At 37.8% G+C, this 18,770-nt stretch overlaps 2 protein-coding genes across 2 annotated transcripts; one reads left to right on the plus strand and one right to left on the minus strand.

The window, feature by feature from the left end:
* The first annotated feature begins 1,583 nt into the window (after positions 1-1,583).
* Positions 1,584-2,330, plus strand: LOC110882558. The gene has a single exon (XM_022130548.1). The coding sequence runs from the start codon at positions 1,584-1,586 to the stop codon at positions 2,328-2,330; it is 747 nt and encodes a 248-aa protein (XP_021986240.1).
* A 14,039-nt stretch (positions 2,331-16,369) lies between these two features.
* Positions 16,370-17,224, minus strand: LOC110882586 (ethylene-responsive transcription factor 11). Its single transcript, XM_022130570.2, has one exon. The coding sequence runs from the start codon at positions 17,149-17,151 to the stop codon at positions 16,546-16,548; it is 606 nt and encodes a 201-aa protein (XP_021986262.1). The 5' UTR covers positions 17,152-17,224; the 3' UTR covers positions 16,370-16,545.
* Between the last annotated feature and the right edge of the window lie 1,546 nt (positions 17,225-18,770).

Consider the following 18,770-nt stretch of genomic DNA (forward strand, 5'->3'; position numbering starts at 1 on the left):
AGAAATTATTTCGAGCTCTTAACAATCGATTTTTGACACGATATTTGAACAGAAGTTGATTTACAACATGAAGGATGTTTAGTAATTTTTATAAATTTTTTTAAAGTTGTTCGACGAGATTTTCGCGAATGTTTTGTCAATAAATTAGTTGTTGACAGCAACACTTCCGTTACTTGCAGAAATTATTTCGATGTCTTAACTATCGAGTTTTGACATGATATTTGGCCAGAAGTTGTTTAACAACATAAATAATGTTTGGTAAGTTTTATACATTTTAGACATAAGCCTTATTGGGTCAAGTGCCTATAAACGGGTCTTTTCCGTAAAACAAACAACCGAAGTGTAGAATCCGGGAAAATTGGTCAAATATACTAAATCCACCACGAGTATAGTTGTGGTGGAATGTAAGTAGATAATTCAAATTTGGGAAAATGAATTTGAAAATAACGAGAGAAATTTAAACTTAAAAGTTTAAATTCTCTAAACGGGTCAAAACGAATTACGCGCATAACTTGGGTATTGGTTGCGTAATTCACAAAAGTTACAAATCTGAAATAAAGATTTTGAGTTAAATACTTTGGTGTATGATTTATGATTAACTAGAAACTAGTGTGTGATGTTATAGTCAAACGGGTCGAATAATCATATAAAGGATTTATAAGCCAATAGTTTATAATTCAGATTTTTATGCAAACCAAGGTGATAAGTAGATCCGTAATTTAATTACGGATGCGTGGGAAAAAAAATCACGCAAAACGGACTTGTAGATAAAAGTTATGGCATTTTGAAGTTTGTTATTTTTGTAAAAATGGAGCTGGGCAAATATGCAGGTCCAGAGAATGGACCCGCTGGAAAACAGACTCCCCCGCGGCACGCGAGGGGATAAGTGAATGCTGGCGCGACACGCGGGGCCTGTCGCGGCCCACGAACGAATTAAAGAAATCTCTCGCGTGGCACGAGTGACTTAGATCTGAATTTTTATTTTTGATTTCAGTTATTTGATATTGGAACTTGTTTATTCTTGTTTCTATGATTATCAAAACTAACTTTTAAGTTGGTTTTGACATTAGGTGAATGTCGTTACCATCCGGATGCCGATCAAGTAACGAAGTGAACCGAACACATACTTAATGAAGCTTCCGCGATATCTTTCTTTTGTTTAGTTTAAAAATGAAAGTTGTAAACACTTGATACTATATTTTGAATACTCTAATTTTGTATGAACGTTAACTTGTCAAAGTTTTTGAAAGGTCGCATTTTTACATAAAATGCGTAATTAATATTATAATTGTATTAAAATGAGATGGGTCATACATATTATCTCTCTTTGTATGTCGCTCCTAAATGTATCATAAAGAAACTTGAGAAGATAAGAAGGAAATTTATTTGGGGTAAATCTACTGCGGGGCACAAGCTAAGATGGTTACGTTGGGAGTTCTTGATTAAGTCGAAAAAAGCCGGTGGAATGGGTCTTAGGGTTATCCATGGTTTCAATCAAGCTATGCTAACCAAATGGTGGTTGAGGTACAAAGCTAATCCCAACCAGTTGTGGGCTGAAGTGTTGTCGGCTATACACGGTGGTAATGGTATCAATAGCTCTCAAACTTTTATTCCCCAGAAAAAAAACGATTCCGGGAGTGTGGAAGGACATCATTTCGGTGGAGTCGGATTTGGCGAAAGTCGGTATAAGTATTAAAGAGTATTTGGTAAAGGAGGGGGTTGTTTGGAAGTGGCGAAATGACCTAAATGGGGCTTTTTCTGTTAAACAAGTGCGGCTGGACATAGAAGAGGCCTGCTCCGATGGCGTCATTGGCTCCCCTGCTTTCGGCTGGAACAATTGGGCCCCTTTGAAAGCCAATTACCTGCTGTGGAGGGCGATGATCGGCAAGATCGCATCTAAATTGGGGTTGATCTGCAGGGGTATTCCTCTTGGAGACAGCTTATGCCCTCGGTGTGGATTAATCGACGAAGACCCGGACCATATTTTTGTTAATTGCCTGTGGGCTCAGTGTATTTGGTGTAACATTTTGGTCTGGGTTCGGGTTGGTTTTCCAGACGGCATTAACAGCCTAAAGGACCTTATTTTCTACATTAAAAACCGGCCGGGTGGTGCTATGTGGAAGAGAATTGGTTACACTATTGCTATAGCGACGGTGTGGAAGATTTGGAACGCTAGAAACGTGAAGGTCTTTAAGGACAGTTTTATTCCGATCTCTAAGACTGTGGACCAGATTAAAGAGGATGCCTTTCGCTGGATTAGCAACAGATCAAAGCTCAAGCCGCCTTTGTGGGAGAATTGGAAGGCTTTTGATATTTTAGCCCTGTTGTAATTCGTTCTTGTTCTGTTTGGGTTTTGTTTTCTTTTTTGTTCTCTCAGCCTCTTGATGGCTCTTTATATATATATATATATATATAATAGTAAATTACAAGATTTGTCCTTTATGTTTGTACCAAATTGCAGGCGGTGTCCTTTACCTTTAAATTTGACGAGGTTTGTCCTTAACGTTTCAAAATCCTGCACGTTAAGTCCTTTAGCCTTAACTCAGTCAGATTCTTTTGTTAAATATGGTCATGTGCTTTGCACATGAGGGTATTCTTGTCATTTTACTCTACAGGGACTATTGAGCAAATAACTTATATCAAGGGACTAAATGTATAAAAAAATTAAAGAATAAGATATAAATAAAAACCTGATTAAAAAAATCTCTCTCTACACGCCTCTCCTCTCTCTCTCTCTCTCTAAAAAAACTTGAATTGCAGGCCACTGCCACCACCACCACTAATCACCACCACCATTTGATCCAAACATGATATCCCAATAATGAACTGTTTACAGAAACGAAAACAACCCGAATCCACAATAATCAAGACAAACCTTTGGACCAGACTTGAATAAATGGGAATAATCATTTGACCTCAAATGATCGATCTTTTCGGTAATTTGATACTTCGGATACATTGTGAGGAACTTCAAGAACGACTAGTGGCGATCCAGGATCGATTCTTCAGTTTCGAACGTTCAATCTGCAGCGAGTGCGGTTGGTCTGAGGAATTCTTTTTGGGTTTCCAGTCGTGCGAGAGATCGAGATCTTCCCAACCCTTCATCTTGATTGTTGACTGCAGATTCAGAGTCAACATCCAAAGATTTAATTAGTGACCCGTCTTTGGAAGCTTCTTCGAGAGCTTCTCTGAGTTTAGGTTCTTGTAATCTTCTTAACACTGATGGGTTTTTCTTGATTTCATCTGGTGCATAAGGGTTTGTTGACCCATTTTTCTTTTTGCCTTTTTTGTCCAAGATTAAAGCAGCACAATGAGTAATTGGCTAGGTGAAAGATGCATCAAAGCAGCTTATGTTCATAATTGGTGTTGACGGTGGTGGATATTGGTGGCAGGTGGGCGTGGTTGGTTGTGGCGGTGGCTAGTTGATAAGATACTTCGATATACAGAGAGAGAGAGGAGTTTAATCTTTTTATACATTTAGCCCATTGATATTAGTTATTTACTCAATGGTCCCTGGAGAGTAAAATGACAAGAATACCCTTATGTGCAAGGCACATAACCATATTTAACAAAAAATCTGACTAAGTTAGAGATAAAGGACGTGCATGATTTTGAAACGTTAAGGGCAAAACTCGTCAAATTTAAAAGCAAAAGACACAGCCAGTAATTTGATACAAAGGACAAAACTTGTAATTCTCCCATATATTAATTTTCCGATGCTTTGAACAGTAAAAAAAAAAAACTAGACTAGCTATTAAACAAAAGTCTAGCACCCAAATAAACAAACAGATGAATCTAGAAATATAAGCCAAGATTTTTGAAGGAAAATCACATGGTGGGAATAGTATCACTCTGCCATTGGTTTAAATGGGCGGTCGCCCCTTCCCCATTAGACTAATCAGTTTATTATTTTATACACACTTTAAAATTACGTTTTTGCCTTGGAATAGTGTTTCTCTGCCATTGGTTCAAATGGGCGGCGAGCAATACCCATTGTACCAACCAGTTTATTATTTTATATCCACTTTAAAATTACGTTTTTGCCCTCAGTTAAAAAAATACGGTTTTGCCTCAAATTCAAAATACGTTTATCCTTTTGCCCCGAGCTAAAAAATATGATTTCGCTCTCGGTAAAAAAATTACGCTTTTACCCTCAGCCAAAATTACGATTTTACACCAGTTTATTATTTTATACCTACTTTAAAGTTGCGGTTTTACCCACAGTTTAAAATTACGTATTTGCCCACAGTTAAAAATAAATTTATGCTTTTGCCCAAACTAAAATTTACGAATTTCTCCGATATCACCCTCAATTCAAAATTACGTTTTTGCCCTCAGTGCAAAATAAAAATATGGTTTTCCCCTACCTATTAATTAGGATTTTACCCTCGGGAAAAAACTTTTGATTTTTCCCCCAAGTAAAAATAAAAATATGACTTTGCCTCCAACTAAAAATCGTATCAAAGAGCTGCCTAACATTCTTTTTACTTTTTATTTCTAGCAAAACTATAGTACTGTTTTTTTAATTGGTTGAGATTATTCAGTCATCTGCCCGCAACACGGGCTGGGCAACACCTAGTTTACTCTATAAATAAAGTGTTTTGATGTTCAAAAAAAACTACCAGGGTAAAAATCTAAAAAATCATTGGTAAATGAGAGAAAAACTCAAAATGTGAATGCTGCGTACAACTACTTTTGAAGTTAACTTTTATGAGGTTGACAGAAAGTACGGCACAAACAGGGACCGTTGGATTAGAAGGACAAAAAACTGATGGACGTCAAGATGGGTGTTGAAGGGGTGTTATGTTTTTTTTTTTTTTTAACGGCGATAATTCTATGATTATAGAACGACGGGCCAGCAAGCTGTAAAACCCAAATGTTCATTCGAAATACCGACAGCCGGCGCGCATGTTCGTCATCATTCACTCACCCACCAAATCAGCGCCTTTTTCTACACGTGGCCGTTATCTACTTTTGTCCTGTTCACCTTTTTATATCATCACATTCAATTATATTCAACTAGGTGATGATTCGTCCACGTTGCGGGGCAATAGTCAAATAATTATCAACTAGTTAAAAAAACAATACTATAGTTTTGCTAGAAATAAAAAGTAAAAACAGTGTTAGGTAGCTCTTTGACACGATTTTTATCTGGAGGCAAAGTCATATTTTTATTTTTACTTGGGGGAAAAATTATTTTTTTTCCCAAGGGTAAAATCCTAATATTTAGCTAGGGGAAAACCATATTTTTATTTTGCACTGTGGGCAAAAATGTAATTTTGAATTGAGGGTGATATCGTAATTTTGAACTGATGGTAAATTCGTAAATTTTAGCTGGGGACAAAAGCATAAATTTATTTTAAATTGGTGGCAAATACGTAATTTTAAACTATGGGCAAAGCCGTAATTTTAAAGTAGGTATAAAATAATAAACTGGTGTAAAATCGTAATTTTGAGCCAGGGGAAAAACAAAATTTTATTTTGAACTGGGGCGAAAACGTAATTTGGCTGAGCGTAACATCGTAATTTTTTTACCGAGGGCGAAATCGTATTTTTTAGCTTGGGGCAAAAGGGTAAATGTATTTTGAAGTTGAGGCAAAACCGTATTTTTTAATTGGGGGCAAAACCGTAATTTTAAAGTGGATATAAAATAATAAACTGGTTGGTCCAATGGGTATTGCTTGCCGCCCATTTGAACCAATGACAGAGAAACTATTCCAGGGTGACAACGTAATTTTAAAATGTGTATAAAATAATAAACTTGTTGGTCCTATAGGGGAAGGGTGGCCGCCCATTTGAACCAATGACAGGGTGATACTATTTCGTGCCATATGGTTTGTAAGGGTTCTTTTATTATTAAACATTAAAAATTTTGACAAATTACTCACAACTTTTGACATTTAACTGCTAAACGTTTTAACAAATTAGTCACAATAATATTAATTTTTGTCAACATTCAGTTAATAAACAAATTTTAACTTACATTGCAGCACAAAGGAGAAAAAAAAAAGCAAAAGTTGAGGAGTGAGAATCGAATCAAACCCGCACTCCTCAGGGTAAAGAACTACCAAATTTCACACCACACCACATGCCTCTTTTGTTTAAACATTCAATCTATATTTAAATATATCAATTAAACATTCAATCTATATTCAATATATCGAGTCGGGGGTCTCACTGTAAGCAGCCTCTCTATTCCTACGAGGTAGAGGTAAGGCTGTCTACATCTTACCCTCCTCAGACCCTACCTTAGCTTTGCTATTGGTGGGATTTACTGAGTATGATGATGATGATGATGATGATGATGATGATGATGATGATGATGATGATGATGATGATGATGATGATGATGATGATGATGATGATGATGATGATGATGATGATGATGATGATGAATCAAAGACGTAAAAAGTCAAATAAAAAAAAACACTTCAGCCGCCCATATAAACCAATTGTAAGCAATAACTAATCCCTTCATGGGAAATGTATTTATGTAGACTAGGAATGGTTCCCCGCGCTTCGCGGCGGGTCATTGAAGGTTGTTTGGCAAGGATGTACTTATTTCATGATATATCGATTAGGATGTAGGGAGTAGTTAGACACTTGAAAGTGGTAAACTTCAACATCAATCAATGAGAGTGTGCCATGTCATTCAATGAAAAGCGTTTAAACTATGCTCAAAAGTGTTGGCAATGGTTAGACACTTCATGAATTGGTAAACTATTTTTTTTAAAGAAAAAACGTGTGATTGGTTGAGAAGAATTGGACCCCACCACACACCCTTTCTCTCCCCCTTTCCTTCACCTTCACCGAATCGGTGAAGGTTCACCGATTTCACCCCCAAATTCGGTAAACATTATCCTTGGCATTGGGTCACCGATAGGGCTGCAAACGAACCGAACGAACACGAACAAGACCTTGTTCGTGTTCGTTTGTTAAGAAATATATGTGTTCGCGAACCGTTCACGAACACTTATCGAACGAGATTTTATGTTCGTGTTCGTTTGTTAAGGAAATGAACTTGTTCGTGTTCGTTTGTGTTTGTTTGTTAATTTTAGGCATGGCGAACACAAATTAGCACAAACTAATGTTCATGAACACTAATGGAAACAAACGAACACAAACAATCGTTCATGAACATAATATATAATACACCGACACTTATTAGATATTTAATTTGTTGGAATTTTGAAGTATTTAAATAAATATAAAAACTAAAAACACTAATGAAGTATCGAACACAAACGAACACGTTACCGAACGTTCACGAACATAAACGAACGAACACGACCTCTGTTCATGTTTGTTCATTTAACTAAACGAACGAAATTTCTTGTTCGTGTTCGATTGTTTAGTAAACGAACGAACACAAACGAACTTCCAGCCGAACGGTTCACGAACTGTTCACCGAACGTTTGGTTCGTTTGCAGCCCTAGTCACCGATCGGCAAATGGCGGTAAACAAGAAGTTTGTCGCTCCACTCCGCAAGGCCTTAGTTATCATAGATAATGTAGACTTTAATCAAAATGATGGTAAAAATAAGTAATTAACACGGTTAATTAATTGAACATGTCTAGAGTTAAAAGTTAGATTTAACTATAATCAGTGGCAAATCTAGAAAATAATTATAGGGGCAACGTTTCAAAAAGGAATTCTAAAGGGGACAGCGAAATCAAAAAAATGTCAAAAAAGAAAAATTTACATTACCGACGAGCGTTTAAGGGGTAGCGCCCTTATATGGTATATCCCCCTGACTATAATAAGGTAAATAAAAAATGATTATATTTGTTACCTGGTGTATTAAAGGGTTAATATAGACCATATAAGCTTTAATTTAAACGACATTAAAAATAAGCAAGGAGTTAATTACTGTTTTCGTCCCTGAGGTTTGTCAAAAATAACGGTTTCAGTCCATTAGTTTAAAAATTGCGATTTCAGTCCATTAGTTTCATTTTCGTAACCATTTCAGTCCACTAACTTAACTCCATCCATTTATTTTGTTAACTTTGAGTTAACTAACTAATTCAGGGACGGTTTGCGTCAGTTTTAGAAACACAGGGACTTAAGTGTAAACTCTAAAACATTAAAACAAAAAAAAATAGTAAATTCCAAAAAATCAAAAAAATTCCAAAAAAACCAAACAAATTCCAAAAAAATCTAAAAAATAATAAAAATTCTAAAAAATCATAAAAATTCTAAAAAATCCAAAAAATCCGTTTCGGCGCAAACTGTTTCGAACCCGAACTGTTTCGAGCTTAACCATTTCGACGCGAACCGTTTCGACCCGAACCGTTTCAAGCTGAACCGTTCGTACCGTTTCGACGCGAACCGTTTCAACCGTACCGTTTCGAGCCGAACCGTTTCGACCCGTACCCTTTCGAAGCTGAACCGTTTCGAGCTGAACCGTTTCGAAGCCGAACCGTTTCAGGCTGTACCGTTTCGAACCGAACCGTGCCGTTTCGAACCGAACCGTTTCGAACCGAACCGTGCCGTATCGAACCGAACCGTTTCAAGCTGTACCGTTTCGACGCGAACCGTGCCGTATCGAACCGAAACGGTTCGGATTCGAAACGGTTCGGGTCGAAACGGTACGGTTCGATACGGTTCAGCTCGAAACGGTTCGGTTCGATACGGCACGGTTCGGTTCGAAACGCTTCAGCTCGAAACGGTACGACTTGAAACGGTTCGGCTTCGAAACGGTACGGGTCGAAACGGTTCGGTTCGAAACGGTACGGGTCGAAACGGTTCGGCTCGAAACGGTACGGGTCGAAACGGTTCGCGTCGAAACGGTTCAGCTCGAAACGGTTCGGGTCGAAACGGTACGGACGGTTCAGCTCGAAGCGGTTCGGGTTCGAAACAGTTTGCGCCGAAACGGATTTTTTGGATTTTTTAGATTTTTTTAGAATTTTTATGATTTTTTAGAATTTTTATTATTTTTTAGAATTTTTTGGAATTTGTTTGGTTTTTTGGAATTTTTTTGATTTTTTGGAATTTACTATTTTTTTTGTTTTAATATTTTAGAGTTTACACTTAAGTCCCTGTGTTTCTAAAACTGACGCAAACCGTCCCTGAATTAGTTAGTTAACTCAAAGTTAACAAAATAAATGGATGGAGTTAAGTTAGTGGACTGAAATGGTTACGAAAATGAAACTAATGGACTGAATTCGCAATTTTTAAACTAATGGACTGAAACTGTTATTTTTGACAAACCTCAGGGACGAAAATAGTAATTAACTCATAAGCAAGTAACATGATTAAGTAAATATAGCTAGAGTTAAAAGTTAATTTTAATTATAATAAGTAAAATGAAACATATAAAAGAACAAATACTTTTTTAAAATAACTTTATTAAACTTTAAGGGCTGTATGATAACTCTATTAAAGTTTGGAGGTAAAAACGTAATTTTTTATCAAAAAAAGAATTATTATTAAACTCGTATGATAAATCTATTAAAGTTTAGAAGTATACGTAAATCGTATATAAAAAACTATTAGAGTTTAGGAGTCATATGATAAATCTATTAAAGTTTAGGGTTAGAAGCGTAAATTAATTATAAAAAACAATATTACTATAGACTTATAATTATTAATTATTAAACTATTAAAGAAAAAAAAACAAATAATATATACACTGTTCAAATTTCCTTTTGATATTATATAGAACTAGTTTTTGCCCCGCCCGCGTTGCGGGGCAATAAGCCAAATATTTCTCTCTCACAACATGTATGTTTGTACAGAGAGCAAAATCGTAATTATATTTTGAACTAGAGGCGAAATTATAATTTTAAATTGAGAGCAAAATCATAATTTTGAGCTAGGGGGAAAACATAATTTTATTTTGAACTGTGGACAAAAGCGTAATTTTGAGCTGGGGGCAGAAGCGTAATTTTGAGCTAGAGGAAAAAACAACATTTTATTTTGAACTGGGGGCAAAAACGTAATTTTAAACGGAAGTCGAAATCGTAATTTTAAACTGAGAACAAAATTAAAAATGAGTTTTTGAACCGAGTGCAAAAGCGTAATTTTGAGCTAGGGGCAAAATTATAATTTTATTTTGAGCTAGGGGCAAAAACATAATTTTAAACGAAGGACGAAAGCGTAATTTTAAACTGAGAATAAAATTAAATAAAAAATGGGTTGGTCTAATAGGAAAGTGCCAGACAAGTTGCCTGACACTATTCCCTGAGCTTGTAAATGTATAAGTAGGTAATTTGAGCTGGGGGCAAAAACGTAATTTTAAACTGAGAATAAAATTAAATAAATAATGGGTTGGTCTAATAGGGAAGTGCCAGGCAAGTTGCTTGGCACTATTCCCTGAGCTTGTAAATGTATAAGTAGGTAATGTTTTAAAATCCGGTTTTTATACCGTACCGGATTTGCCTCAGAAACGGTTTAACCGGGTGTATCGGACGGTTTAACCGGGTGTATCGGGCGGTTTAACCGGGCGTACGGACGATTCAACCAGTACAATCGGCCGATTTGAACCGGTTTTTAAAACATTGATTGTATCTATATTTTGGGATTTTAAGTTTACTTCCGAAATTAACCGTCTTGGCTTTAAAATTAAGCCTTGAAAATTTGTTAAAACTATTAATTTTTGTCCCGGTAGTTCGATTAAAATTCTCAGTTTCATTTAATATTTAATAGTTTGTTTTCTAATATTTGAGTCTTAAGGGTCGTTTGATTCGCATAATGTTTTTGAAAGGAATTGAAATTGCATTTGGAATTGGAAATCAATATTTGAATTAGAAATTGGTAGGGTTAGCAAAAAATCGAAATAGCCGAACAGTAACCGAAAAAACCGAACCGAAACAAAAACTGATGGTTCGGTTTTCAGATAACCATTTACAATAACCAAAAAATCGAACCGTGCACACCCCCTAATAATTTGTTATAACCAGGGCTGACTAGTGGGCCGATCAACCCGTGCCGTCGTTCGAGGCCCAAATTTGCAAAGGGCACGAAAGGTTTTTAGTATATGCATCAGTTTATTAAACATGAAATGTTGGTAGTGGAGTGGAAACAAACCATGTATAAGAAAATGTAGAGGTTTGGACTTCAAGTCTTGGCTCCAACACCAAAATCTTATTTTTTTTTTAATTCATTTCTGCTTGACCACAATTTTGGGTCCAGTTTATCATATCACCCAGGACCTAAATTTTTTTAAGAGTTCTTGAGGATGACTCAGGTTATAACACCAAGCATAAAGGTTAGGGCCTGTGAACAATTTAGTGCCCATACTTATCACAAGAGAGTGTTCCACGAATCTAAGTTATGATGAGTTGAAAGCTATTAAAAGTTGTTTTCACCTTATCAATTTAGTGGAAGCCTCGCCTACATTGCTCATCTAGAATACATTGTTTTTCCGAACATAGAGACGTTAGGGAAGAATACAAGAAATAACCAATTAACTAAAAGTTGTTTTACCTCATTAAGAAAGACTAAGGCAAGCACCTAATAAGGTGCTTTATGTGTTCTTCTAGCAACACTCTTTTCTTTTAATAAAACATTTAACACTCACGCTTTATTATGCTACTAATGTTACATTAATTTTTTTAGTAGCAGTCACTAAACGGATAAGGCCAAAATAACTTGTAGATGCCATCAACTTAACAAAATACGTTGATGTTTGGACTTCAACAACATTTTTGGTGTAAAATGTTGTTAGAGCAACTTAGAAATGTACATGTAAGGGAGAAAAAAAAAACATCATATAACATAGTTGTTATGTAATGTGAAGTTAATGCTACACAACAATGTTTTATATAAAACTAGATGCTAAATATATGACTGTTTGTGTATTAATTCAGTTAAACTTATACGTATCTCAACTATGCATCCAACTCTCGTTTTTAAATTCGTAAACTAAAGGTGATACGCAATATTATTACATACTGTCGAATCCCCAAAAAAATCGAGTATCGGGTCTGATCTAGGAGATCCGTGGGAATGCTCTTTGTCACCAGAATTAAGCTGTTAAACAAAACACCGTTAGCCTCTTCACGGAGGGCCTCGGGGGGATCCGTGACCAAGCTCCGTCGTGAGAATAAAAAACTTGTCGGGACAATAAATTATATTCCGACATAATGAGTTGGTCGGAATTAATGGTGTGGATCTTGTATTGAATATATTCAATGTAGTTATGAGAATAGTTTCTCTGTATATCTCATGTAAATGGGGAATTGATATAGTCGGACTATTCCCCACTTCGTCCAGATGTGTTAGATGTCTGTTGGTTGCAGTTGATTATTTCACCAAATGGGTGGAAGCTTAGCCCCTTAGGACTACCACCGGAGAACATGTGCTAAGATTTGCTTGGGAGAACATCGTATGTAGATACGACATGCCCCTATGCATTTTGAGTGACAATGGGAAACAATATGCTGATAATTTCTTCAAGGCATGGTGCGCAAAACTACGCATTCAGCAAATGTTTGCTTCAGTTGCTCACCCTCAGGGAAACGGTCAGGTAGAGCATGTCAACCAGAGCATAGTAGATGGAATTTAAAAATGGCTAGGCCGGGAAGGAGTAGCATGGGCCCACGAAGGTTAGGTTGTCAAATTTTCGATGGCCATATCCAGTAGCAGTTCAACATCTTTAGTTGAGATAGGGACTTATCCGAAGGGTTTCTTTTTTTATGCAAAGCATGCATGTAGCTCCCTTACCTCGACATTCATCCTAATAGCACTCATGGCGTTGTTAACGACAACCACTACTCCTTTCATCTCTGGACCATTATAAATGCTCTGGGCCATGCTCCGAACTCCTTCAGATAAAAACCACGCCTTGACCGAAGATAGTTCTTCCACCTCCTTCTTCAAATTTACATTCTCTAAACGAATCTGGGGCAATTCTTCCTCATAACTCCTTTGTACACGTTCCATTTTTGCCTTTAATCAGCTTCCCGTGTTCGGTGTAAATCCCTTTCTACAAAATCAGTTAAAATAACTAAAACATCCTAAGGAAACAAAAGTACAAAAAGATACGGGAAAACGTCGAACCTTGCATCATTTTTTCATAAGCTTGGCGGGCTTAAGTTAGGGATTCTTCCATCTTAACCAGTAAATCTTTGTGGACTGCATCATCCTCCTTTACCTTGGCCGAAAACCTTCAAATTCAACCAAACATTTACACGTTCCTCTGCAGCAACAGCCAGGGCCGCTTGCTGCTAAACCGATAGGATTTCACTTTTTCTTTAGCTTGAGCTAACTCTTGAGAGAGTTGGGAAGATTTTTTTTTCTCAACATCACGGGTTTTTTGAAGCGTTTGCTTAACTGTATTCAGCTCCCGATCCAAATCTTCCTTCACCGATTCCGCCTCTACCCACCTGTTGATAAAGCTCCGTAAGTATACATTCGATTGAGCTTGATTTGAAAGAACATCCGCTCCCAGCTCTTCGCTCTTCATCTTTCGGCTTTTGTAGTGATCCACTGGGGTACTTAGGTTAAATAAGAAGAGTATGGCAATAAGAGCATCCATCACGGAATCTTGTTTCTGATATGCTAATCCGGAACAAATTTCTTGTTGGCCACAATAAGGTCCGTTTCCATATCATCTTTAAAAACGTTAAGATAGCGAAAGACACTCATCACTTCGGATCCGAACCATGAAAGAGACTCGGAGGAAATTTGATCTCCGTCATCGTCCAAAGAACGATCCGAACCCAAAACCGAGCCTAGGTCCAAAACCTGTAAAAACCACAGCCTTCTTTCTATCTCCTTTGGAAGAACTTACTCCCATCTCAATTTTCATATCTTCATTATCACCAAACAGATGAGATCCTGTAAAAGTAATGTCTGGGCCGGAAATTGGGCGTGAGGCTTCGTCTCTTGAGGACTTGCACCCAGTAAAATGCTCCTTTAGGTTCTCCAAGACGGGATCCAAAGAGGAGACATTCATTGTCTTTGATCCTTTTGAAACAATGCTTAAATCTTCACTATGCTTACTCTTCTTAAGGTCCAGTTGTACCACTCCTCGACTCAATCTTTAGCTTTTTTAACAACGAGTGTTTAGCCCCGGAAGCTGCAGAGGTCTGGGCAGATCCGCTTTCAGCATCCTCTCGAACTGATTTCCCCGTAGAAATACGGCCAGCATAAAGATCATGATCAAGCTCACGAATTTCTGGATAACTATCTTCATCCTCAATAACAAGCGTACCCTCAGGTATGGACACCAGGCAGCTAGAACTCCCAACCACATTAGCCGTCGGAGCTGAAAAGGATGGTACACTTGCCCCGATAGCACCTGGAGCAGCGGGGGCCCTGATCTCGTATGCGGCTGAAGCAGTCTGTTGTAAGAATGGATCAACGTCTCCAATAGTCTCCAAAATATTAAAATCTAAGGCAGCAAAGATCGGAACCTTCAAAGCATCCCCAAGAGACATTTCAGTTCCTTCAAAAAAAGTCAGGTAAAATAAATAAGGAAGAACAACGCTCCTCTGGAATTAAATCACTCATCCTCATCCCTGTTAACAATAACAAGCCAATCTTATCCCCACATACTAGATCCGGTTAATCCGACCTAGCAAAAGGAGATGCTCTAGGAGAAGATGGACCGAGCTTTGATTATCAACAAGTTCCTAGGCCAACACAACATCAAAAACAAAAGACTCCAGAAGTTCAAAATTCATGGATTGATCCTTGAACCTCCAAGTCATATCTTTGGGCAAACACAGATTATCTAGCAGAAAGAAGTTGTCATTCCAATGTTTTCAGCTAGACTTCTCTTCGGGAGTAATGCTTGGAACGGATTTCTGATCGGAAAAAGTGAACATGTCACTGGCCGAGGTAAACTCGTAAAAATACCAAAAAACGCTCAAGTCCGGTTTCCGGTTTAAAGCTTTACATGAAATCTCGAAATGATTTATCCGGCTAAAGCCGAATGGATTAATTTGCGAAATAAGCACTCGAAAGAATCGAAGGACTTTCATCAAAAAACGGGTGAATGGGACGCGCTAATTCGAAAAATTACATACTCGAGTGTAAAACGCGAATTTACTGGCCTCAAAGGGATAGATGTCCCGATTATTAGCAGGAAGCAAGGGATTCAGACGGGCCGGAATCCCATAAACCCTCACAAAGTTGTCAAGTTGTTTCTGGGTAAGAATGTTAAAGATGGCACTCAAGTTATCTTTACAGGAGCCATTATAGTAAAAAGGAAAGGAGGGAGAAATATAGAGAACACACCTCTAAAAAGCTTATGAAGGCGCGAACAATCTTCGGAACACTAAAAAAATCAGTTTTGAAAGAGAAAAGGTACAGAAGTAGAGAGTAAAAGTCGCAGTAAAAAAAATGGCTAAAAATCATTATTTATATAAAGGATCATGGAGGACAGCTGGATCGCTTGTCCAATCACACGTCGTGTCTTACGGCGGTTGTGCTTCTCAAAGAACGAAATGCTATGGAAACACATGGGTGACACATAAGAATATGCCACGTCACCACTTGGGTGATAGACACCCAACAAAAGAATAAATCTCGCCAAGTCTCACATCCAGACTCGGCAGATTGGGGTACTTGTAGATGCAATACCGAACTACATGTCCGGCCACCGGAGCATCAACATGACTCCAACTAAGCAGGACATAATGAATGTCTGGCCTCCATATATGATGCATATTTAAAGGTGCGTCCAAACCGGAAGAAGTCATCCAAGTAGCAAGTATAAATACTCTCATTCAAGTACATTTCAAGTACGATTTTCTATGAACCTTCATCCTTACTTTCTCTCTCTAAACGTATACTTATCCTCACGTTAAAGGGTGGTCATTGAGAGACCTTCCTATCTCTGCGACAAGTCTAACAGTTTGATGCTTATACATTAGGAGTTTCTTGCATGTTATAAGATCTAATTCTCTTGACCAGACTCTGATCTGATTTTTGAATCTTGAACTGGCAAGCGGTAAAACAAAAAACACGTTAAATAAAATAGGATTGTTTACAAGCCTAATCAATGTCAAGAAATTAGCATAGCTTAGGTAACGCCGTTAAAAAGTTAACCGACGACTATAAATGTTATTACTATTTTAACATAAGTCTATCGAAGCATTTTTATTCGTAAAAAGAAAAGAGTGACGTAATAAATGTGAAGAGGTGTTGGATCAGTCAGTTTAACCTGAATGACAGCCGTTAGATGAGACAGAATATTATTTCATATCGAGATACGCGTTGAACCTCAAAGACCACATTCTCCTAAACCTTTTTCCTATTCTCCGACAGTCGCCGCTCATCATCAACCCCATCGTGCGCTATTCTACTGTTTCCTCGTATGTTTAAATTTAATCCTATTTTAACCATATCTAAAAACGGATAATCATTTTATTACAAAAAAAAAAAAAATACCCATCTGTTGGGCAGAACAACTTACAACAACCAAAAGAGTTTATGTTTTTCATCATCATCATATAAATAAATGTACAAACTGAACAAGAAATTCAACATTATCAGCGCATCAAAAACTTATCAGGCTGCTTTGCTTTGATTCCAACAAAGACCAACTTTTATCTCCCGTTAAATCTCATCTAAAAACAAAACAAAAACTTCCGATTAAACAACTTCCGGCGGAGGAAAATTAAGATCAAGATCAAGCGTAAACGGTTTCTCCCGTTTCATCAACCGGTCAGAAGCATATCCAAAACTACCAGCCGCCGACGAATCAGAATCGCTTCCGGCACCGACTGTCACACAAGGATCACCGGAGACAGATCTTTCCGATCTAAACATATTAACATTCGCATTCATTTGGGGGGCACGGTACAGGAACAAAGAACGTGCAATCGGAAACCCACCGGAGAGGGTAAGATCAAGCGCTTCCGGCGGAAGCGGAGGAGCAGCTGCGGCGGCGGCGTGATCAGGGAAGTTAGTTTTGGCTTTGGCGCCACGGAACTGACGGGCGGCGGAGTCGTAAGCGCGAGCGGCTTCTTCGGCTGTGTCGAAAGTGCCGAGCCAGACGCGGCTTTTTTTGCCGGGGTCTCTTATCTCGGCGGCGTAACGTCCCCATGGGCGTTTACGGACGCCGCGGTAGCGGGTCTCGGTGGTGGCGGCGGCGGTGGTGGTGGTGTGAGGGGGAGGCATGGGGATGGGGGGTAATGAGATAAAAAGGGAGGGTTGGTTGTTTATGTAGTTGGGGGCGGCTTCTCGTGTGTGTGACATGTTTGGCTCCTCCTACTCCGAGGCCTAGGGAACAGCTTTTACAATTACAAATACAAACATAATTTTAAGGGTGGGCGGGGTACCCACCGATTTGCAATCGGGGACCCCCCCTGCCGATTCGGTATTGTGCCGCCAACAAAGGCGGTGAAGAGAGAGAGGGTGGAAAACGGTGATGGGCTGCCGAAGAGGGGGGAGGAGAGAGGGAGGAGAGAGAAAGGAGAGAGGGAGACTTGGTCCAATCACATCTTTCCTTTTTTTTTTTTTTTTTTTTTTTTAAAAAAAAAAACCCAATTCACCTAAGAGGGGAGTGGCGCCATCAAATGGGGGTGTTAGGGGAGTTTAAGAGGGGAGTTGACGTGGCACACGGGGATTGGTTTGGCGTAAGAGAGGGGACTCACCTATTAGGTGAGCACCCCCTTCACCCTAAGAATAAATAAATTTGTTAACGGTTATTTGCTTTTTAGGACTCCTAGTTTTTTACAAACTTAATATTTGGAAAAGTTAGGTTATTGGAAGAAAATTTATAGTAGACTATATATAAAAATAAACATGATGGTTGTGCATTACAGCAGGTCGGTTTAGACGGAGATAAAAAAACATGTCAGAATAGTGTGTTTAGAAATGGGTGTTGGGCAGTTTAAAAAATGTTTAAAACACCTGCTCGGTTAAAAAAAACATTGTGAAAATTCATGCAAAAGCTAAAGCGTTGATATGATTAATGAAACTCGTAAAAATGAATAACGGGAAATTCTATAGGGACTCAAAATGAGAATTTTATTAAAGTTTAAAGACCAATGGGGTGGTGGTCCATTGACAAAAATAAAGTATTTAAACACCTTAGGAGAGGGAGGTTAAAAAGAAATTTGCCGTTCAAAAAAAAAAAAAGTTTAAGGGTTGTAGTGTAAATCCATTAAAAAAAAAGGAAGACAATAAGCCAACTAAACTCAAAATGAATGTGTATGGGTGCTCGGAACCCATCTTAAACGTCATGTTCATACTGGAGTTTGTCTCGATAGCGATGGCTCTAGAACAAGCATGCTAATCATCACGATCCCCAGTATTCTGATCAATCATAGTTTGTACTATTTTACCCTTCACAATCTATCCCGGTGAGGACCATCATCATGATCCCTTCCATCTTGGTGGTGTATCCTCCATCCCGAATTTCTCATCCAAAGACCATTCCGAGCAACCTAAATTTACCATTTTGAATAAGAATTAATCAAATATTTATTGGTTTGTTAAAGGATAATCTAGAATATGTAAATGAATTCAAAATGATGTATAAAAAAGTATATGTGGATCTCTTTTCTATATTACAAAGGAAAAATAAACTAATATGTTTAATTATTCCTATATTAAAGTAGACAATATGACTTGAATAACATATAGTTTGTTTTTTTAAGAGTGAACTAAATCAAAAGGACAAACTAGATATGCCTTGTTTGAGAGGGCCAAAGTGAGATTCATTTGATATTGCCACTCAAATAGAACAATATGAGTTGCCTTGGGTATTAAGTGAATTGTTTGAGGACTTAGTGGCAAAAGTAAATGATGAAAATACGTTTGTTGACGACATAAGCGTTCCGATTGCGTGGGAATTAATAAGAATTATATAT

The sequence above is a fragment of the Helianthus annuus genome, chromosome 10 (genome assembly GCF_002127325.2).
Source record: "Helianthus annuus cultivar XRQ/B chromosome 10, HanXRQr2.0-SUNRISE, whole genome shotgun sequence".
Lineage (NCBI taxonomy): Eukaryota > Viridiplantae > Streptophyta > Magnoliopsida > Asterales > Asteraceae > Helianthus > Helianthus annuus.